At 42.5% G+C, this 23,208-nt stretch overlaps 1 protein-coding gene and 1 long non-coding RNA gene across 2 annotated transcripts in view; one reads left to right on the top strand and one right to left on the bottom strand.

The window, feature by feature from the left end:
- Window positions 1-16,079: 16,079 nt before the first annotated feature.
- Window positions 16,080-19,378, top strand: IL22 (interleukin 22). The gene is made up of 5 exons (XM_006267074.3): window positions 16,080-16,414; window positions 17,060-17,125; window positions 17,410-17,550; window positions 17,872-17,937; window positions 19,264-19,378. Exons 1-5 carry the CDS (start codon window positions 16,223-16,225, stop codon window positions 19,375-19,377), a joined length of 579 nt encoding a protein of 192 aa, XP_006267136.1. The 5' UTR covers window positions 16,080-16,222; the 3' UTR covers window position 19,378.
- Window positions 17,893-23,208, bottom strand: part of LOC109284583 (uncharacterized) — a 59,876-nt gene continuing 54,560 nt past the window's right edge. Inside the window, exon 4 of the long non-coding RNA XR_009461606.1 lies at window positions 17,893-18,159. This is a non-coding gene — a long non-coding RNA (uncharacterized LOC109284583). The remainder of the gene's footprint in view (window positions 18,160-23,208) is intronic.

Genomic DNA, 23,208 nt, shown 5'->3' with positions numbered 1-23,208 from the left:
AGCCTGGAACTGTTGGGTTGTTTTTTTCCTGCTTTGAGAGAATAACTACTCACAATATGACATCTGTATAACTTAATATAAGCTATAAGATATGATACATCAGTTAAATATGTTATAGAGGTGCATTTGGACTTTCATTACTAAATTGTGAAAAACATGGTACAAAAGTTCCCTAATTAGTTTGATGTTAATTGCTTCTTCCTTAGTTGTATGTGATGGCAATTGATGATAAGGAAGCCTCCATTTTTTCCAAGTTTATGTTTATTCTATGCTACTTTAGATTGCCTTCTAAATCAGGCAATGTCTCCATTACATTACTGCTATAGGAAAGCCAAGCCATTAACTTGGCACTATGCTCCCCCAAGGAGCCACGAAGGTCACGCGGATGTAACTGTACTAGCAAAAGCTTCATATTGTTTCCATATATTAATAAACCCTCCACAAACCAAAAAAACTTTGCTGATAAAAGCATCCTTTTGGTAGTATAACTATGTCTTCTGCAGGCTTCTGAAACCTGTGCTGGTCTTAGATCATGCCTCTTCACACCCTAACACAGTGATATGAGTTGACATCTACAGTGTAGAGCTTGTGCCAGTGTGGGCCTTCCTAGTACAAAGAAGGCCTCTCATGATGGAAAAAGGATGTTACCTGCAATTAATAGGTGCATGAATTATAAACACATCCATTTTGGCTAACTTAATTATATGAGGAAATGGACAAGAGCTGCATTTTGTTTTTCATTTGAACTCATGTCACCTTTTCAGCCTACACAGCCTGTGTTAGGTTCAAGAAAGCCTCATAATTTCACTCTTTAAACTATGTTTATATCCTTTAATTTTGCATTTCTTCTTATTTCTCATAAGATTATTCTTTACTCCATCTTTCCAATGTGTCTCAATAACCATGTTTTTATTCATAGATTCATAGATTCATAGATGTTAGGGTCGGAAGGGACCTCAATAGATCATCAAGTCCGACCCCCTGCGTAGGCAGGAAAGAGTGCGGGGTTTAGATGACCCCAGCTAGATGCCTATCTAACCTCCTCTTGAAGACCCCCAGGGTAGGGGAGAGCACCACCTCCCTTGGGAGCCCATTCCAGACTTTGGCCACTCTAACTGTGAAGAAGTTCTTCCTCTAACTGTGAAGAAGTATCTTTAAATGTACCTGGTTTTATAATCTCACCTGTACCTGCACAGTTATTTTTTTAATTACTAAAAACGTCTTGGGGTTACCATGTAATCAGACCGATTGTCTTGGATTAGCTCAAAGTGGGCAATGATCAACTTGTTCCTTTATTTGTGTAATTCTGTATCATTGAACTTCAGACTGAAAGGCAGATTTGCAAAATTCTTTTCCCCCCCATTAACAGTGGGTTTATTTTTGCATATACTGTGTCAGTAATTCCACTTTGTCAAGTCACTGAGTCACTGCATTACAACCACATCACATTAACAGGAAATACAGAAATTTCAGTTCACTTGACCTACCTCAACATATAGTTGGCTATATGTAGGTCATTAAATAGACCAGCAGTGTCTCAGAATTACCATGAAAAATGCTAGACTTCAATTTCTAAATTCAAAGGTGAACAATGAAGCAGTTGATAATGGTATAGAATGTCGATACTGTAAACAGGCGGAACGACACAGTTTGATTTCCCTTTTTACAATTGTACGTCAGCAGACTGACAGCTCTTTTTGTGGCAAGTCTGGTTAACAGCTGGTTAACAACTTTATGAACTGCTGAAGTGCAACAGTAATTACTGGTAGATATTTGATGAAATAACAGTTCAATTTTGTATGCTTGCAAATTAAAAGAGTTGGCTCTTCATGGTATTGAAGTGGAAGTTATGGTCATGGCTGAATTTTACAGTTAGCTGAAATAAGGCATGTACCATCCACATAGTGATATACAAACCTGTTTTTGTAAGGTCTTCTTTTAAAATTACATTCACTTTTATGCTTTTGGTAGAATTTTTTTTTTTTAAGCTTTCTTGATCAGACAAGATTATACAAGGGGATGTCATTCTCCCCTTGTACTCGGCCTTAGTGAGGCTGCAGCTGGAGTACTGCGTCCAGTTTTGGGCTCCACAATTCAAAAAGGATGTGGAGAAGCTTGAGAGAGTCCAGAGAAGAGCCACGCGCATGATCAGAGGTCAGGGAAGCAGACCCTACGATGACAGGCTGAGAGTCCTGGGGCTCTTTAGCCTGGAAAAGCGCAGGCTCAGGGGTGATCTGATGGCCACCTACAAGTTTATCAGGGGTGACCACCAGTATCTGGGGGAACGTTTGTTCACCAGAGCACCCCAAGGGATGATGAGGTCGAATGGTCATAAACTACTACAAGATTGTTTCAGGCTGGACATAAGGAAGAATTTCTTTACTGTCCGAGCCCCCAAGGTCTGGAACAGCCTGCCACCGGAGGTCGTTCAAGCGCCTTCATTGAACACCTTCAAGACGAAACTGGATGCTTATCTTGCTGGGATCCTATGACCCCAGCTGACTTCCTGCCCTTTGGGCAGGGGGCTGGACTCGATGATCTTCCAAGGTCCCTTCCAGCCCTAATGTCTATGAAATCTATGAAAGTTTAGCCCACAGTTATCTAACAGCTCCTTTTCTATTTAGCCTCTTTTTATTATTAAAATAGTATCATTTTATGACCCTTTCAAGAACCTGATGAAGAATACCTTGCATTCAAAAGCTTGTCTAACTCTATCCCAACTATGCAGTTGGTCCAATAAAAAATCCTTGCCCCTTTCAAGAAGAAAACTTTTGGGTGATAATGTTTAATCTGTGTCTTTGTAACTAGAAGGTATGTGACTTGTGCCAGTGAAAAATCAAAGGCAAGTTAACTTTCAGAGGCACTTCAGAAGCAAAAGGGAAAATAGAGGTGTCGTTGTCAAAGGAAACATGTGAAACTCTCATCCCACATGCAAAGGCTGAGTATAGAGGCTTTGTATTGCGGAGCAGTTCAGGGATTGGGGAGGACTGAATCTTCTCCAAGAGCAAGGGTAGTGTTCTGGGCCAACAAACTTTAATAATTCCTCCTTTCACCCTCTGGTTGCCCTCTGGTTGATTTACAAGAAGTTAAACGTATAAAAATGAATACAATATAAAACCCAAAGTGGTAACATTAGTGCTCCCATCACTCAATTGCTATACTGATATTAATCCCTCTGGAAAATTGGTCCCTGCTGCCTCCCTTCTGCAAATGTCCACCCGTAGAAGTTATTTACCTGCTTATTAATGTACTTTTATAAAAAGCGACTGTTAAGGAAAAACTTTTATTTCCATGATCCACAAAGATGGTATAGATCATGTCATTTTCTGACAGTGTCTTTATATGTGGATTCATTCTAACAAGTAGAGTGAACAAGATCTTTCCATTTTAACACACTGGCTAGATTTATTGGATAGCAAAAATACATTCCTCTTCCTCTCTCTGAGCTTGTTTCTGGTCCTATCCTACACTGCACTTCCCTTTCTCATTAAGTGTTGCTTTCATGATTGTTAATACTTGAGTAGTTTTTATGATACTTGAATCTTTTCAGCCTTGAAAGCCTTGGAAAACCTTCACCAACAGTAGGGTTGTAGCCATGATGGTCCAACAAATATATACCCGCAACTTTAAGTACAACAAACAACACTTTCTTCAAACTATGGGCACAGCTCTGAATGCAAGGATGGCCACCTAAAATGCCAGCCTCTTCATAAGCCATGTGGGAGAGGACTTTGTAGAAAACTGCACCATTAAACATGCACTATATCTGCATTATATAGGTGATATTTGTTCATCATCTAGATTGAACACCTGGACTTGCTTCTTGACTTCCAACAGAGAGACATAGGTAGCTATGTTAGTCTGCAGTTAGTTTAAATATTTGCTGTCTAAGAATAGCCATCCTCAAGTCAGTGATGGAATGTTAAACACAGGTTAAATAATTACCACCCTTCTATCAAATTCTCTCTGAAATACTCATATACTAATATCAGCTTTCTAGGTACTACAATCTACATCTGGGATGGCAATCTACAAGCCACAATATACAAAAAAACCCATGGACCACCATACCTGTGGCCAAAAACCATCAATACATCTGAAACACAACAATAAATCTGTAATCTATAGTCCGGCCCTCAGATACCACTGAGCTGGTCTGAGGAGAATACTCATGATACACACCGCACCAGCCTTAAATATAACTTAACTCAGCAAGGATTCTCCAGCAGAGAAATAGATCATGTCTTTGAACGACTCAATCAAATAGCCCACGGTAACCTTCTACAACAGGGGTGGGCAATTATTTTGGGCAGAGGGCTGCTTACTGAGTTTTGGCAAGCCATTGAGGGCCTCATGACAGGTAGCCAGAGGCAGATACATATTTATTTTCAAAAATTTTTAGGGGCCCTGTGGGCCAGATGGAATGGCCTGGCGGGCCACATCTGGTCTGTGGTACACATTTTGCCCACCCCTGTTCTACAATGAAATAGAAAACTCCGACTGACTGCATACCCCTGGTTGTCGCATGCCACCCTAACCTGGAACAGATAAAACAAATCATCAAACAATTACAGCCTGTACTTTCAAACGATGCAACCTTGAGTGAAACAATCCCAAGCCTCTACCCCATGTCTTTCAAGCAACCTCACAAGCTCATCCAGATCAGCATCAGAAGCAAACTTTGCTGACCAATGGACATCAAATGGGATACAACCTTGCCTTAACAATATATGCAAAACCTGTCAACACATGTCCACTACCTCTTCAATCACTACCCCCCCTCACAAAACAACCATCAGAATCCATGGATCCTACACTTGCCTATCCCAGAAGCTGGTGTAATCTTATTCAGTGCACCAAATGTCCTCATGGAATCTATGTGGATGAAACCTAACAGGCTACACATCAGAAGATAAAGGACAGAAAGACACAAATATCAGTTGGAGAACACTTTCCACGGAACCATTACTTCTTGTCTGACCTCACAATCCTCCTACTCAAGGGCAATTTACAAAATCCTGTAAATGGGCTTGGGAACAAAAATTCATAAGCTTACTGGACACTAAAAAACAGGGACTAAACAGAGATATTAGCCCTATGACTCATTATAATCTACCTGCTATCTCTGCTAAGCTTTTTACACTTCATGAGTAATAATGACCCTTTTTCCTCTTCAGTGGTCTTGCTCTTTCACTAATTAGGTTATCCATTCATTTGCATTTCTCTCACTTTTAAAACTGCTCTTGATATTGACAGGAAGTTTTTGGACAGTGTTTGGGACAATTTCCTGGTGCAAGTATTGGACAGGTCAACTAGGGGCAGTGCTCACAAACGGGGAAGAATTGGTTGGGAATGTAGTAGTGAATAACAACCTGGGCAGCAGTGACTTTGAGATGACTTGCGTTCAGGATCCTGAGGAAAGGAAGGATGGAGAGCAGCAGAGAAGGACCCTGGACTTCAGAAAAACAGACTTCGACTCACTCAGGGAACTTATGAGCAGAATCCCCTGGGAGGCCAGTTTGAGGGGAAAAGGAATCTAGGAGAGCTGGTTGTACTTTAATGAAACCTTACTGAGGGTGCAGGAATGAATCAACCTGATGCACAGAAAGACTAGCGAGTATGGCAGAACATCAGCTTGGTTTAGCAGGGAACTTGTTAATGAGTTAAAACACAAAAAGGAGGCTTACAAAAAGTGGAATCTTGGACAAACAACTAGGGAGGAGTGAGTATAAGAATATTGCTCAGGCATGCAGGGATGAAGGCAGGATGGCCAAAGTGCAATTGGAGTTGCAGCTAGCAAGGGATGTGAGGGGTAATATGTCAGCAGCAAGGGGAAGATCAGGGAAAGTGTTGGTCCCTCACTGAATGGGGGAGACAACCTAGTGACAGATGTTGAGGAAAATGTTGAAGTACTCAATGCCTTTTTTACCCCAGTCGTCACAGGTCAGGGCAGTTCCCAGACTACTGCACCTGGAAGCGCAGTTTGGGGAGGAGGTGAGCAGCTAACAGTGGTGAAAGAACCGCTTAAGTACTTTTTAGAAATGCTCAATGTGTACAGGTCCATGGGGCAGGATGGGATGCACCCACGGGTGCTGAGGGAGTTGGCTGATGTGATTGCAGAGCCACTAGGCATTATCTTTGAAAACTCATGGCATTTGGGAGAGATCTTGCATGACTGGAAATGGGTAAATATAGAACCCATCTTGAAGAAAGGGGAAGAGGAGGATCTAGGGAACTACAGATCAGTCAACCTTGTATCAGTGCCTGGAAAAATCATGGACAAGGTCCTGAAGGAATTCATTTCTAAGCACTTGGAGAAAAAGAAAGTGATTAGAAACAGACAGCATGGATTCACCAAGGGCAAGTCATGCCTGGCCAACCTGATTGCCTTCTATGATAAGATGACTGACTTGGTGGATGTGGGGAGAGCACAGGAGGTGACATACCTTCACGATACTGTCTCCCACAACATTCTTGCAAGTAAGCTAAGAAAGTGCGGGTTGGATGAATGGCCTGTAACGTGGATCGATAAGAGTCTGGATTGTCAGGCTCAGGAGGTAGTAATCAAAGGCACAATGTCTAATTGGCAGCTGGTATCAAGTGGAGTGTCCCAGGGGTCAGTCCTGAGGCTGGTTTTGTTCAATATGTTCATCAATGATCTGGCAGATGGAATGAAGCGCAGTCAGTAAATTTTAGGCTGATACCAAGCTGGATGGAGTAGTAGATACACTGGAGAGTAGGGCTATGATTCAGAGAGACCTAGACTAATTAGAGGACTGAACTAAAAGAAATGCCATAAAATTCAATAAGGACAAGTGCAAAGTCCTGCACTTAGGATGGAATGATTCCATGCACCGGTACAGACTAGGGACTGACTGGCTAAGCAGCAGCTCTGCAGAAGAGGACCTGTGGGTTACAGTGGACAATAAGTTTAATATGATCCAACAGTAAAGAATTCTAACAGCATACTGGGCAGCATTAGGAGGAGTGTTGCCAGCAGATTGAGGGAAATGATTCTTCCCCTCTATTTTGCACTGCTGCAGCCACATCTGGTATACTGTGTCCAGTTTTGGGCCCTCCACTACAGAAAGGCCATAGACAAATAGGATAGTGTCCAACAGAGGGCAACAAAATGGTTAGATGGCTGGGGAATGCAATTTATGAGAGGCTGAGGAGCTGGTCTTATTTATTATGGGGAAGAGAAGACTAAGGCGCTAGAAGTGTGTTGGGGGGATTTTTCAAGTTGCAGTGAAAGAAGTTTGGGTTAGACATAAAAATTTTCTCACTAGTAGGGTAGTGAAGCACTGAAACAGGTTACCCAGAGAGATTGTGGAATCTCTATCCTTGGAGGTTTTTAAGACCCAGCTAGTTGGGATGGGCTTCACCTGTCCCCCAAAGGTAAGCGTGTGTTCTTTTCTAGATTGGCGAATCTCCTCCAGTGGGCTTTAAACTAGGCTCGTCGAGGGGAGGGGAAGATGAAGGTGTGGGAAGCTGTGGACCACTGAACCATGTGGCACCCACAAGGCCAGCCCAGCCTGAAGAAGGAGAACATTGGGAACCTGCAAGCCATGGGGCAGCCAGCAGTACAGCACAGGTAAGCAATAAGCAGGTAAGAAATAAGGGGCCCCTTGGGATTCGGAGCTGGGGGGCAGCAAAGGCACCAGTCACAGGGCTCAAGTGCCTATATACTAATGGTAGGAGCATGGGGAACAAGCAGGATGAACTAGCATTCCTGCTTGCAGAAAACACCTACGACTTAGTAGGGCTAACAGAAACCTGGTGGGATTCGTCCCACGACTGGGTGGTACATATTGAGGGTTATAGGCTGTACAGAAAGGACAGGGTGGGGAAGAAAGGGGGAGGGGTTGCGCTCTATGTCAATGAGCAATATACATGGACCCTCATCAAGACGGAATCGAAGGATGAGGAAGTAGAAGGATTGTGGGTTAGGTTACATGGGGGGCAAGGAGAAAGGGATTTGGTGGTAGGGGTCTGCTACAGACCCCCACACCAAGGGGAAGAACTAGATTCGTGGCTCCTGAGGCAACTCTCGGAGACCATAAAAGCTAAGGAGATAGTAGTCATGGGGGACCTAAACTACCCAGACATCTGCTGGGAGACACACACAGCAAAGTCCCACCGTTCACACAGGTTCCTATCCTGTGTACAGGACCTGCACCTGACGCAGGAGGTACACGGTCCCACTAGGGGGAATGCCTTACTGGATCTGGTATTGGCAACGGGGGATGATATGGTAGGGGACCTACAGATCAGTGGTCACCTGGGGGACAGTGATCACCTAATAATAGAATTCTTCATAAGACGTCGAGTGGGTAAGGTACCTAGTAGGGTGAAAGTGCTAGACTTTAGGAAAGCTGATTTCAATGAACTCAGGTGATTAGTCAAGGATGCACTGCAGACTAGAAATTTTGAAGTGATGGGAGCCCAAGAAGGGTGGCTGTGCCTTAAGGAAATGATCCTTCGGGCACAAAGCGAGACGATTCCGATGCGAGGAAAAAAGAGGGAAAGGGGCCAGGAGGCTTTCTTGGCTGATCAGAGAAATCCAGGGCAGCCTACAGGCCAAAAGGGGGGCACATAAAAAGTGGAAACAGGGAGAGATCACCAAAGAGGAATATACCTCCTCTGCTCTTGCTTGTAGGGAGGCAGTTAGACGGGCCAAAGCTACCATGGAGCTGAGGATGGCATCCCAAGTAAAGGATAACAAGAAATTGTTTTTTAGATATATAGGGAGTAAAAGGAAGGCCCAGGGAGGAATAGGACCCCTACTAAATGGGCAAAAGCAACTGGGGACGGACAGGGGGGACAAGGCTGAACTCCTCAATGAGTTCTTTGCCTCAGTGTTCCTAAGCAAGGGGCAAGTCAAGTCTCTCACTGGGATTGTAGAGAGGCAGCAGCAAGGCGCCAGACTACTATGTGTAGACCCTGAGATGGTGCAGAGTCACTTGGAGGAACTGGATGCATTTAAGTCGGCAGGCCCGGATGAGCTCCATCCGAGGGTACTGAAGGCACTGGCCGATGTCATTGCAGAGCCACTGGTGGGAATATTTGAATGCTCGTGGCACATGGGCCAAGTCCCGGAGGACTGGAAAAGGGCCAATGTGGTCCCATTTTCAAAAAGGGGAGGAAGGAGGACCTGGGCAACTATAGGCCAGTCAGTCTCTCCTCCATCCTTGGCAAAGTCTTTGAAAAAATTATCAAGGCTCACATTTGTGAGAGCCCGGCAGGACAAATTATGCTGAGGGGAAACCAGCACGGGTTTGTAGCAGGCAGATCATGCCTGACTAATCTAGTCTCTTTTTATGACCAGGTTATGAAACGCCTGGACACAGGAGGAGGGGTGGATGTCGTATACTTAGACTTCAGGAAGGCCTTCGATACGGTTTCCCACCCCATACTGGTGAACAAGTTAAGAGGCTGTGACTTGGATGACTACACAGTCCGGTGGGTGGTGAATTGGCTGGAGGGTCGCACCCAGAGAGTCATGGTGGATGGGTTGGCTTCAACCTGGAAGGGTGTAGGCAGTGGGGTCCCGCAGGGCTCGGTCCTTGGACCGATACTCTTTAATGTCTTCATCAGTGACTTGGACGAGGGAGTGAAGTGTACTCTGTCCAAGTTTGCGGATGACACAAAACTGTGGGGAGAAGTGGACACGCCGGAGGGCAGGGAACAGCTGCAGTTAGACCTGGATAGGTTGGACAAGTGGGCAGAAAACAACAGAATGCAATTCAACAAGGAGAAATGCAAAGTGCTGCACCTAGTGAGGAAAAATGTCCAGCATACCTACTGCCTAGGAAATGACCTGCTGGGTGGCACGGAAGTGGAAAGGGATCTTGGAGTCCTAGTGGACTCCAAGATGAACATGAGTCGACAGTGTGACGAAGACATCAGAAAAGCTAATGGCACTTTATCGTGCATCAGCAGATGCATGACGAATAGATCCAAAGAGGTGATACTTCCCCTCTATCAGGCGCTGGTCAGACCGCAGTTGGAGTACTGTGTGCAATTTTGGGCACCGCACTTCAAGAGGGATGCGGATAACCTGGAGAGGGTCCAGAGAAGGGCCACTCATATGGTTAAGGGCTTGCAGGCCAAGCCCTACGAGGAGAGACTAGAGAACCTGGACCTTTTCAGCCTCTACAAGAGAAGGTTGAGAGGCGACCTTGTGGCTGTCTATAAGTTCATCCCGGGGGCACAGAAGGGAATTGGTGAGGTTTTATTCACCAAGGTGCCCCCGTGGGTTACAAGAAATAATGGCCACAAGCTAGCAGAGAGCAGATTTAGACTGGACATTAGGAAGAACTTCTTCACAGTTAGAGTGGCCAAGGTCTGGAACGGGCTCCCAAGGGAGGTGGTGCTCTCCCCTACCCTGGGGGTCTTCAAGAGGAGGTTGGATATGCATCTAGCTGGTGTCATCTAGACCCAGCACTCTTTCCTGCCTATGCAGGGGGTCGGACTCGATGATCTATTGAGGTCCCTTCCGACCCTAGCATCTATGAATCTAGAGAGAGCCTTGACTGAGATGATCTAGTTGGGGATGGTCCTGTTTTGAGCAGGGTGTTGGGCTAGATGACCCCCAGAGGTCCCTTCCAACCCTCATTTTCTATGATTCTATGATCTTTGCTCCTACTTTACCACCCTCACCCATTTCTTTAGGCAGACTCTTTCCATTTAACATTTATATAATTCACTTATACATATGCCATTGTGATATATATTAGTTATGTTTCCTTCTCCTCTAGGCTTGAAGAAAGGACTTTATGCCTGAAAGCTTGTCTAACATCTCTCCCAACTATACAGTTAATAAGAGATATCACCAAAACTTATTGGTTTACAAACAGGGAATCCCAGATCAAATATGACAAGTTAGTCTATAGTAAGACTGGAGCAGCAGAGATACCTGAAATAGAGAGCCTTTATGTGGGCCCCCCTGCAGCTCTTCAGAGGTTTGAACAGTGTGTGTGATCTGTGGCCCATTATGTTTCAGGAAGGGAACCTTATTCTACAAATAAAGAAGAAAAGAAGGAATCCATAAAGATATACTTAGGATTTTCTTCCCATTTCTCATTTATTTTCCCATGGGAAAGGATGTTGTGGCCCAGAATTAGGACCTTAGAACTTTTCTACTTTGTGGCATAATTATTTGAACCCCATTTAATAAAAAGCCTATTAAAAAAGATGGGTTTACCTTTGAAACTTAACAACACACAGAGAGTTTATCATCATGTATTTATCATCACGTCCCGTTGTCTTTGACTCCTCTGCCTAAATAACTAGGTACCAATAAACTATGAGCTATAAGCAGTCACTGCTAGTGGTACATAATGGAAGTACATCAACGTATAGTATTGGCAATTTACCTGCAGGTTGATTAAAACTAAGGAGGAAGCACTTGCGGCTTTTGAGGTAAAAGTGCCAGTAAACTGCCAGTCTTACCCCCAAATTCCTCTCTATTTTATCTGAGTAAATAAGTCACTGTCGAGAACACTGTGGTTTCCTGATTAATTAGGGAAACCCCATCAGTAAGTTTGGTTTATTGGTTTATCTTTTATTCGTGGGGTTGCAGATGATAGATTTCCAAGACATCACTGGAAAAAATGAAGTTGAAAGTATGGAAGTTCATCTTCTGTAGTTTTAATGTGTTGGACTGGTTGGGCTGGTTGAATAAATGTTATGAAGGACATTGTACTGATGATCAAATATTTGCATTTTTTTAGTTCTTAATTAGAACAGAGCTATAGTGGATCTATTTACTTGTCTCAAACATATGTATTAAAGTTTCACCATATCAAAAATTAGAAATCATACATCAGGCCCTCCACCAATTAAAAGATTTTTAACAACAATTAATTGGAGTGTTTTTACTTGTCTTTTGTTTTCCAAGTTCAAGGGTTTATATTTTTCCAGTCTTTTCTCTGTGGCACCTTGAAGGACTGTAAGTGTTTTTAAGTGAAAGCTGAAGGTCTCTTGATCATAAGACTCAAATCAAAAGTTCACCTGAAGCCAAGACTCCATTGAGCCAATGCTGTTAAGGCACTCCAGCTTTGGTAGTCAACGGCGTACAAGGCAATGACATAGCCAGCATCATTTCTGGCTACCTTTGAGTCTCCAGCCCAAATAACTGTGTACCTAGTTAGTGCTTGGATGCTTAGGCTGTGAACTTTGGCGTGAGTCTGGAGCAAGACTTTAATTCATGCCTTGGGAGCCATCATGAAACACCTTAATCATAGTCACCGCACTACTCTCAGGCTTCAGTAGCTAGAACTATTAGAAACACACAGCTAATACATGAGCCAGCAAAATAATGGGAGCTGGCAGCACTAATGAAAGAATACAAGGCTGTGTGGCTATATTAAGATTATCCAGAAAAGTACTTTAAAACACATTTCCAAACAAGTCATTTCTTCCTTCACCCCTGCTAGGGGTCAAAAAGTCTCAGCTGGAGCTGTCTGTGGCCCAGTACTGAAATCTAGGAGGGAAAAGAAAGTGTCTGAGAACCAGACAACTATAGCATGGAATCAGTTCTGTTTGGTCTACACCACTAAGCATCCATTCAGGCAGTCACATCCTATTTAAAGTAAAGAACAAGGGGCAAAGTTTTCTTATTGGACCAACTATATAGTTTGGAGAGATGTTTGACAAGCTTTTGGGCACAAAGCACCCTTCTTCAGGTATGAGAAAGAAGCAGACACAGGCTAAAGTAACAAGAATTGTGTTTAACTCCATGTTAATGAAAGCTGTCATATAAGGAATGAAGAATGGCTGTGAAGTGTAGCATCTGAAGTTGAATATATAACCTAATTATATAGAACAAGCCCATTCAAAGGGGACATTATTACCCATGGAGGTTAGTAGAAGCCAAAAGTATATTGCAATGATGCATAAAGCCACTGCCTGTGGTTAGCGCATTGTTTTTAGCATCCAGTAAGGTTATGGATTTTTATTCCCAAGCCTGCTTTTGAAGGTATTTTATAGATTTCCCTGGAGTAGGATGACTGAGGTCAGAAAGACCAATGACTACTGACTGAGGTCAGTAGGATCAATGAATTCTGGTGGTTTGTTGTGGTTGTGTTGTTGATTGTGATAGCAGTGGTGGTATATTGACAGAATAACCACTGCCCTCTGACCTCACAATTCTTGTGCTGAAGGGACAATAATGTTCCTGAACAAACACAGGGGATTTTATCTGCAAATAAAATTGCAGACAGGGAAAAGTTCCAAGATTGGAGCCATCAGTCCTCCATAAAAGAAGGGGTGAATGAAAGATTCAGGGTCCTTTTCTTCTCTGACTGGCTTTGTGTCTTCCTTACACGTGTGCCAGCCAAATGCAGGGGGTGTGTCATATGCTTCCAAATTAGAAGAGTATCATTTTACACAGGGGCAAATGAGACAGAAAGTGCAAAGCAAAAGGGAACAGGCCTCAAAGCCTTCAGCAGAAATGAAAAAAGGGGTCAGTTTTGACCTAGGAAGAGAGAGTGAAAGCAACATTAGCTTCTTGCTTAGAGGGAATGAATGGTAGAATAAGAAACAAGTTCCAACAGAATGAGGTAAGTTCAGAGGAGAGAGATTCAACAACCAAGATGTCAGCAGTTAAATACTGAGAGAGGTAGTTGCATTGCTTTGAAAAAGTCTGGATCTTCAGTGTCTTTTGTCAGTCTGAGGAGTTTCTTCTGGAAGCAGTGGATGGAAATGGAAGAGAAGAGCTCTAGACTCTAACTAAAGCAATACATATTGGATATAGGACAGTGCTTAGCCACTGGAGAGGAGTTCAAATAAGGATGTTTCATACCCAAGTTCACCCTTTTAATTTTTGCTCCACTTTTGTCTTCATATGTTGTCCCTTTTGCCAAACACTCTCTTTCCTTCTGTGGCCTGTCTTCTCTTCAACACATTCTTCTATAAGACTTATGGTTTCACCTGCCGCATGAAGGAGCACTATCGCATTATTTATAAGTATTATACACTATACACGCTTGAATAGCCTTATGGTAAAGTCTATCTTCTTGTCACTTTCCATTTTTCAACTATACTGTCTGTCTAATCACATTAAAGGCTTCTTAGGACAGGGACAAGGGCATGCTCCATTTTTTAGTGAAGCAGCACATGTGCTATTGGTTTCTGGGTAATCACAGAAGTAAAACCAGTTGAGAACCAGGGAAGGAAGATGGAGTACTTGATTTTAAAGGACAAGAATAGATTTAATGTGACAAGTACTTGTGGGAATCAAGAGGTGCACTGAAGTTATTTAGGTGAGGTGAGGGTCATGGATATTTTCTGCAATAGTTTCTGCAATGAGGTATCTTTGACTGACACAAGACTGTGGTGGTTGGTGATAGGAGACACTGGGCTATGCAGGGTCTACCCCCATGTCTCAGTTTATTACAGAAAGTCTAGGCATATATCAGGGACAGTGCCAAAGCCAGCTTCTGTTTTTGCCAATGGAAAAATCAACCAGGCCTTCTATTTCCTAATCCTGGCTTCCTTTTTCTAGTCTATGACTTTGATTCATGGATATTAAGGGCACCTACATATGTGCCTAATGCTTGCTTTGAGGTGTGCTAATTAGCACATATCAGAGCAGATTCAATTAATTGAGTCTGCTCTGACGTGCTAATTAGTGTGCCTCAGAGCAGGCATCAGGCATGTGTGCAGGTGCTAATTAGCACGCTCCAGCATCCCTGCACTTTAAAATGGTGATGGGGCACTTTACAGCTCATCAAATGAGCTTTACTTAAAGCACCCCCATGCCATTTTGAAGTGTGGGACGTTGAATACACAAGATACTGTGGATGCTTTAATTAGAGCTGCTCTGGAGAGCTACTTTAATTAAAATGCTCCCCCACCACGGAGCATATGTAAAGTTGCCCTACGTTCCTCCCCTCCCCTTTCCCAAAGTTACATAAAAATAAAACTTAAATGACTTATCTCCTTTTTGCTCAGCTTGTCTCTTTTATCTTGTACTTGCCAGCCCTTCAATTAGCTGCATATGTGTGCAGCTCTGTAGAAGTTGCAGAGCTGCTCTTTGCATAGTTTGCAAGCTTCTCATGGCTTGGGCTGTTTGCTTTTTGTTACGTGTACACACTGTGGGTGTCTAACAAAAAAACCACTCAGCATTTACATCAGTGCCACATCCCATCCTCACCATCTGAGTTAGGTATCCCGACTTCACAAAGAGTACAATTCCCCCTTAAATGCACTTTTTTGGTTGTTGCTGGTTGTTTGAGCTCTGTGCAGTATTTATGCCCTGAACAGCTTGTTATAGCTGAACAGAATGAGGAGCGCAGGGTTTATTCTAAATGTGCATGAATGTGAAATTGTTTGATGTAAATGATGTTCTGTTTGGCACACAGATTGGTTTTGTAAAATAGGGATCTGGGGGAAAGAGGGAAGCAGTAAATGAGGTCTTACCATATTGCTTACAGTTGGATCCCAACCTGGCAAAGAGAACTGCATTGCTTTGGCTGGAACATCATTGACTTCTAAAGGGCTTCAGGCTGTAGCAAGGGCCCACTGACTCAGTTCTCTTTATCAGATCCAGTTGTTAGATTTGGAAGCAGTGACAGTCTCTTAACTGCATATGTGCACAGCAGCTAGCTCAGGGAGGTTTTAGTCTTGATGAATGCCGCTTGGCACTATAGAACTACACATAATAAGTTAGAATAAATCTAGAAAGCATTTATAAAACTGAAACAGGCCTACAATCAATCCTGCTGATTTAGCAGGTGTGTTACGATCAAGACACAGGTCACAAAACCCATACACTTTGTGGTTACTTTTGGAAAAGAGCATTCAGGGTTCACAGGTAGGTAAAAGCCCCTTTCTATCTCATCATTAAAAATGGGGCTATTTTATAAGAAATTAAAGACTACAAAGCCCTTGAGGTTGTTCTGTGGGTTTTGTGGTAGTTAGGTAGTTCTCAGAAGAGGATACTGGAAAGTAAGAGACTTGCTGATGTCATTTTTAATTCACCACCAGATTCTCAAAAAAAAAAACGTTGTCACGGATGGTTCTATATAAGGCGCATCTATCCTCCTTCACGGCACAACGAGAATCAACGCAAAGGTAAGAGTTTGCAGTCTACTTTGATTACCTGCTTTGCTTTCCCAGTGCTTGTCTCTCTCTTCTGATGGCCGTATTCTCTCTCACTGGTATAGAACGCTGTAGTTGTATGTCCAGTTGAAGTCACTACTTTGGACTGTGAGCCATGCTGTTCCTGCAGAGTTGGATGAGGTGCTTTCTGGTCTGGATCCTCTTTTGCTGCTGCCTTCCCCTCATTCTCCTTGCTGTTCCTATGCCTCCAAAAGGAGCAGGAGCTACCAATCATGTCTGCAAACTTGAAAAGATCTACTTTCAGCAGCCCTACATCAGGAATTGCACCTACACCTTGGCCAAAGAGGTACTGTAACTTCTCTGTCTCGCTCTTTCATGGTTGTATCTGAAAGCCTCATTTTCTTTTAGTTCTCAAAAGGCTGTGCTCTACAGCATGTCTCTTCCTTTCTGCTTTCTGGGCCTCTACTCCACAGGTCCAGGTACTTGTGTCGTGGTGGTATATTTTCTTCATGCAGGTAGTCTGCTGTCTGCTTTGTACATAGAAAAAAGAAACCGCAACCTACTGAGGCTCCCTCCACTACCTGTGGAGGGGTAACCCATTGGTGAAAGGCAGCCTACTTCTAAGAAGCCTCTGTTCTGTGTACTGTACTCACTTCCTCCACTTTCTATGTGACCAGCAAATCTTGAAACAAGTGTTTACATTTCTCTTTCTCTCCAGCTGCATTCCAAGTTGGGCCCCAACATGACTTTGGATATAATTAGCGAGCACTTCATACTCTCCAGTCAACCTTTCCTTATTCTTCTTTTGTGATGGGTTTGGCACTTCCTTTGAAATGCATAGCCTCCCCTTTAATATGTAGTCACTGAACTCTGGAGCAATCACTCGAAGTATCATGTCAGTTGTAGCATCTGGACTATTACTGTAGAATACTGTAATTTTTTTTACATTCAGACTTCTTTTGGTAGCTAATGTTTCCTCTCTCCTTCCTAGGCCAGGCTCCTGGACCAGGACACGGAAAACAGGTTCATTGGACAGCAGCTCTATGTTAATGTCAAGGTGAGGTTAACACACACACTTCGGGTATAACAAACTCCCTGCCTTTTACCCAACACTGTACCTAGACTCCTGGCAGCCCCGGGCAAAATTTTAGTATCAGGCACGCCTTCGCCAGAGATAATGATAATAATTTAAAAATTACCATTTTCGGGCCCCCTTTCTGTCCAGGCTTGGGGTAGCTGCCTGGTTCGCCCATGCCTGTGTCCAGCCCTGCTTTTACCCGAAGCAGCATTTATTGTCTTGGTATTTATTGTGATGCTCCTGCTTATACTGGTATTTTGCAGGAAAGCAATCGCTGCTATGTGATGAAGAGTGTACTGGAGATCATAACGAAAGAAGTACTGTCCAATCTCAAAAATAAGAATCAACATATCCATGAAGTGATACACTTCCTGGAAGTCCTGAGGTTGAAGCTACATGGCTGTGTAAGTACTGCAAGCATGTATAGATTCTGGCTGCTCCCACACTCAGATTTTAAACTCCCTTGAGCCCTCTTTTTTCCCATTCCTATCCTTGGATTTCCTCTTAAGTTGCATTGCAGTTATCAAATGTCTAGCAATTAGCAACATGTGGTAGACAGGTGAGGAGCCCACCTACTTGGTTTTGAAATCAAAGGAAACCTCAGATCAAGATATTCAGATTTAGGTTGGTGAATCAAGTAGGGTAATAAAAAGGTGTGAAAAAGAAAAACCACACTGTTATATGTATAATTTACCAACCAAACCCTGGTATGTTTTCTTTTTCAGAAATTCTCAGGACACCGAGAGCATGTTGAAAGGAACCTGGCAGAAATGAAAAACAGAATGAAACAGGTATGTTTATTTTCAAATATTTAACAAGACCAGTGCTAAGTAGCTGTTATACAAATCACTTACTTGCTGCAGTAAGACTAGCATATCAAGGAATAGATTTAGCTCATCCATTGTTTTTCACTGCTGTCCCAATATTCTTTCTGAGTCTGATCCAAATCCCAGTGTAATCATTTGGGATCTTTCTGTTGAGTTCAGCTGGCATTTTTGTTGTTTAATCTAAAACTAAGAAGTGAATGTAGAAGAAAATTAGGGTCAGATCTTATTGTATATATGAGATGACTAAGGCTTTCCATAGTCTAAGTATCTACATATGTAACCTATTCCACACTGCTCGAGTACTAGAAGAGCAATTGAAACTTCTACTTCTGGACACATTCACCTTAGCTTTAAGACAAAGTCACAAAATGTGGTGAAGAGGAAAGATCCAACTACCTTTCATATTAAGTTTTTCAGTGATCTCAAGCAAGGTGGAAAAAAGATTGTACTTATATACTTAAGTATTACTTAGATGCCTAACTGGACTAGAACATGGCTGGTAGCTTTGAAATAAACCTCTGAAAAGGAAATAAACCTCTGAAAAGTAATTTTTTGGTAGGATCAGGACCCATATTTGTTAATGATGTCCCATGGCAACCTGGAACTTATGACATTATAACGACTTGTCTGCTGTAGTAAAAATATGTTACAGAAAACCACTGCAATTTTTAACTCTCTTAAAAGGCAATAAGTACAGTTTTTCGAAGCCAAGAACTTCCTCCATCAATTATTACATGGTTGTTCTAGTGCACAAGTTGATCTCTTACTGGAAAAGAGATATATGACTGGGTTGTTTCACTAGGTAGAAGATCTGTTAGGATTATAGGGAAGTAGGGCTGAAAGATCAACTAGTGCAGCCCTTCCTCTCAAGGCAGGATCATCCCTGACTAACCCATCTAGCCAAGTGTTGTCTAACCTGCTCTTGAAAATTTCCAAGGATGGAGGTTTTACACAGGGATAGTGTTCTCAGAGGCTGTAATATAATTATCCTAAACAACCACTCAGAATTATTCCGAGGCTCTTGTCCATTTTGTGAAATTAGTATATTAGTTTGATTCATTTCTAGAGTAATTCAAAATGGATCTGGTCAAAGTGTTAAAATACAGATTGTAGGTAGCATCCCAGCAGTGGTGGGATTTGGACAGTTTGAGATGTATTGACTTTGATAGAATGAGTTGTAAGAGTAAGGTGAGTAGGAGCTGTGCCTTATTTCTACCTTCTGTGAAATAATGAGGTAGTAAAGAAATGTCATATATTTAATAGTAAAGCATTTTCTTGTATTTTTTGTAGCTGGGAGACAATGGAAAGAACAAAGCAATTGGGGAACTGGATTTGCTCTTCGATTACATGGAAGATGCATGCACTGAAGGACCAAAGAAAGGAGGACACAAGAAGAACCACTAAAAGCGTGTGCGCAGTTTTTTTAATGAGCTCAAGGAAACTACTGTGATGACACAAGTTATTTATCTATCATGAAAATACACCTGTAGGATGAGTAGTTGCTTACCTGGGGAAGTACAATAGGTTACATTAACATTTTGGACATGGCACATGGCATGCATCACTGACTATATTGAAAAAGAAAACTGGTACACCACTTATGCTTCCAGTTCAGAAAAAACACATTCTTAAAAGCATGCTTAAGACCTAATGAAGTCAATGGGACTTATGCCCATACTTACATATTTTTCTGACCAGGGCTCATGGTCATAGGCCCAAATGGATCTTTTTTCTAGCTTTTCACTGATTCATGCCATGCCTGTGTCTTTAAATTTGAAAATCACTCTCAGAAAATTTGCCTCTTTTTCTTCAGCTCCCCCATCTCTAGGAAGCACATATTTCAGATTTTTTTAGAAAACAGATTTCATGGATATTAATATTTAATGCTAAGTTATTTAAAACTAATAACTATACAGTGCCTTTTATTTATGTAAAGTAACTGAATAAATAATTAAGTGAATTTATTTATGAAAATGTTGTAGAAGCTTTTACATGATGTATGATATAATTTACCATAATATTTATATAACATTGTGTTATTTGATATCTCATAAATTTTAATTTATTATAATAAATATATTGGTTTGCCAAATATTGCTGTTTCAGGAAGATTTTCTTTTTAACTTATAAATTAGGAAAACACTTCATGGTGTATTGGAGAAAGAAACAATAATTTAGTGGTAGTGTAATGTATTTTCATGGGAGATGCAGATTCAGGTCTTGGACCATGCTACTTTACTCTGTGAATTCAGCCAGAAACAATTCAGTAATAGCAAGGGAAGCAGGGTCCTCTGTACACTGGCAGGCAGGTGACACCTGATGAAGTGAACTATGATCATTGCAGATGAGGGTAATAGGCAGAATGAAGGAACACTGCTGAAGCCGGGAGCTTCTGCTGGGAAGTGGAGGTTGGGCACATGGGACATTTCATTGAGTCTTCTCTGTGACAGGGCGATTCATGTGAGGGGACGTAGACTTGTTTGGAGTCACTTCACAGCTCTGTTGGTTGCAAGACAGCTGTGAATTCCACCTTGCTCCTTTGTCACATTTTAAGCTGGGATAGTACCATTAATCTCAGTCGAGTTACTCACCACTTACACTGGTCTATGTGAGTAGAGACTCAGATCTCCGAGACTGGTCCCTTCCTGTCTTTGCATTGTCAGCAGATCATTCTCTGACAGCTGAACATTGCCAACTGTTCTTTGTTTGATGTCAGTTTTTTGCCTCATATATTAACTTACTTAGATTTAAAACAATGGACATGCCTATTCCAGACTCTAAACCCTCCCATAATCAATCAGACAATAAATATTATTAAATTAAATATTAGAAATGTTGAAATACATTTTCCAGTAATGCAGCTGGCCACTTCTTCACACACAGCCCTTTCCAGGACCTTCATTAGCAAATGTTTTATAGCATGGATAGTAAACCATGACACCGGAGACTTTTGGTCCAATGGAGGAATTTAATAGACCTGCCAGTTACCCCACATGCTTGAATTCCTCTGCTGACTGCAGCTGTAGCGGCTTGGCCTAGACAGCAATGGGGTTCCTGGTCAGCTAGGGCTTTACAGACACAACCAACACTTTAAATACTAGCCAGAGACTATCAGGCAGCTAGTACAGACCCCTGAGCACCGGTGTTGCAGGCTCCCAGCAAGATGCCCTGTTCAGCCAGTGAGTCACTGTGTTATGTGTCACTTTCAGTCTCTGTATCACTAAAGAGCATACTCAAGAACTGAAGTGACTAAAACACAGATAACAATGATAAAGTCCATATCTGAAAGTATCTCACCCCACCTATATGGGAACAGGAGCCTCTTCCAGCGCTCCTACTTTTATGCACATCCTGCAGCCTTTCCACTTGATGGGGAGGCAGGTTACCAGTACCTCAAATGACTGGGACCCCACCCCTTATATGGTAAGGGTCCTCTTTGGGACTATATTCACAGGTAAAATGAGGTTGGCATTGATTAATGACACACTGGCCCCTGTGTCCAGTTCCCAGACAAGGGTTCTCTCTTTTACCATTATCTCAGTCCAGTGGGTGGCTGTCACCTCCTCTGGGTTTGTAATGCTGTAGCAACAGGTATGCCCCTCAGAGTGGCTCAGGTCCCCCTCCCCATTGCTTACGGCTGACTGGCTTGGGTTTGTTACTTAGCTTGGGGCAGTTGGACCTGATGTGGCCAGACTCCCCGCAATTATAGCAACCCCTCTTTTCCAAATTGGGTGGTTTGTCCAAATCTGGGGCCACCTTGTGCTCTGCAGGAGGTAGCCCCCGTTCCTATTTTGGATCTGAGAGTCCTCATCATGGCTACTGCCCCCCCTCCTGGGCAGTCTTTAACTTATATAGACCTTATGACCTCACTCTAGGGTCCAGTGGAGACTAGCTGAAGTTGGCTACAAGCCAATCAGTTGGAAATGCATCACTGGTTGCTGGGTAGATGGACGGTGGCTTTTACCTCCCCTTCCAGCCATGAGGTCATTGCTTAGAACAATGGAGCGTTTAAGCCCCCCCAGGTGTGTGAGGTCAGTCATGTTGGCAAAAGGAGCAGGTTTCCCCCTCCTTCAGGAATGTATCCAGCTCAGGTTACAACTCAGGGTTACCTGAAGCTGATGGGAGCAGGGCTGTCTGCCCTCTGCAGTGACCATGCTAACCAAATTGCCAGATAGGTAATACACCTGATAGCAGTGTTTCGAGAGAGACTGAGATGGCATTCTGCTACAATCACATTCAACTTATCTGGGTTCATCCCAGCCAGCTTGTTCTTATAGAAGTCACAATCATGCCTAGATCCCACCTAATGTCTGCATAGACCCACACCATCATACCTAGACCTCTAAACTATGAACTAAAGTTCACATCAGATGAATTAGAAACATGCAATTAGGACCAGCTGCATACTGAAAACCCTAAACACAATTGATTCCCCACAGACCATTCTAATATATTTGAATAGGTAGTATGACAAAGTGATGTTCTGTAGCCCCCATGCATTTGAGAGTACTTCAGAAGAGAAGCAGCTAATCACAACTAATGTTGAGAAATCTTCAAGAGGAAAGAATGAATCCACTAAAGAATAGGTTCATCCACTCTTGCCATGTTCTGGAAGTGAGTCAGCAACACCTTGTAACCAAAAGCTAAATCTAATAATATTGGAATAGATACTTGTTTTTTTTTCCCATGTCCAGAAGAGGTCATTGATGCCTATACTCTTTATGCCCTTGGTCCTCTCAAGCTGCCTGTAATGATCACTCTCCTGTGGCAATTCATGACTGGTTGATCACCATGATGTCTCAAATAGTTACTGCTTAACTTTGTACAACTGGTCACACTGTGGATTTGTTTTTTAGAGTGGAATTGGAGGACTGGGAATCAGATGTTGTGAATTTCAGGTTTTATTATTATTTGTATATATGAGGAATTATTTTTTTTTGTTTTTTGGAATTTTCAGCTTAGCTTCTGAACTGAAATTCATCATTTGCAAAACCCAAGTTTCCATGGCCTTTGTGATTCAGGCAAATCCATTCTCCAAGGTGCAGAGTGACAGCTGGAGGAGCCCAGCTCATGGAATGTATTTTCTATATCCTGCTGAGTATTGGTGCTGGTTTAAAAACATCTCTTGGACACACTATGGGCAGCATTTCTTCATAATTTTCAAATAACCTTAGTAGGAATGGCATTTCTAATTTTTGCCTGGGTCACTCAATGTAAAATGTGGACAATAGGATG

Source organism: Alligator mississippiensis, chromosome 4 (genome assembly GCF_030867095.1).
Source record: "Alligator mississippiensis isolate rAllMis1 chromosome 4, rAllMis1, whole genome shotgun sequence".
In the NCBI taxonomy this organism is placed as follows: domain Eukaryota; kingdom Metazoa; phylum Chordata; order Crocodylia; family Alligatoridae; genus Alligator; species Alligator mississippiensis.
Note: the sequence above shows the minus strand (reverse complement) of the source record. Positions and strands in the feature narration are given on the sequence as shown.

Excerpts from the sequence above, each read along its gene's own strand:
- IL22 (XM_006267074.3), top strand. The coding sequence starts at position 16,223 with ATGCTGTTCCTGCAGAGTTGGATGAGGTGCTTTCTGGTCTGGATCCTC. Across the intron at positions 17,126-17,409 it reads AGCTCTATGTTAATGTCAAG|GAAAGCAATCGCTGCTATGT; the intron begins GTGAGGTTAACA and ends GGTATTTTGCAG. Across the intron at positions 17,551-17,871 it reads GGTTGAAGCTACATGGCTGT|AAATTCTCAGGACACCGAGA; the intron begins GTAAGTACTGCA and ends TTTCTTTTTCAG.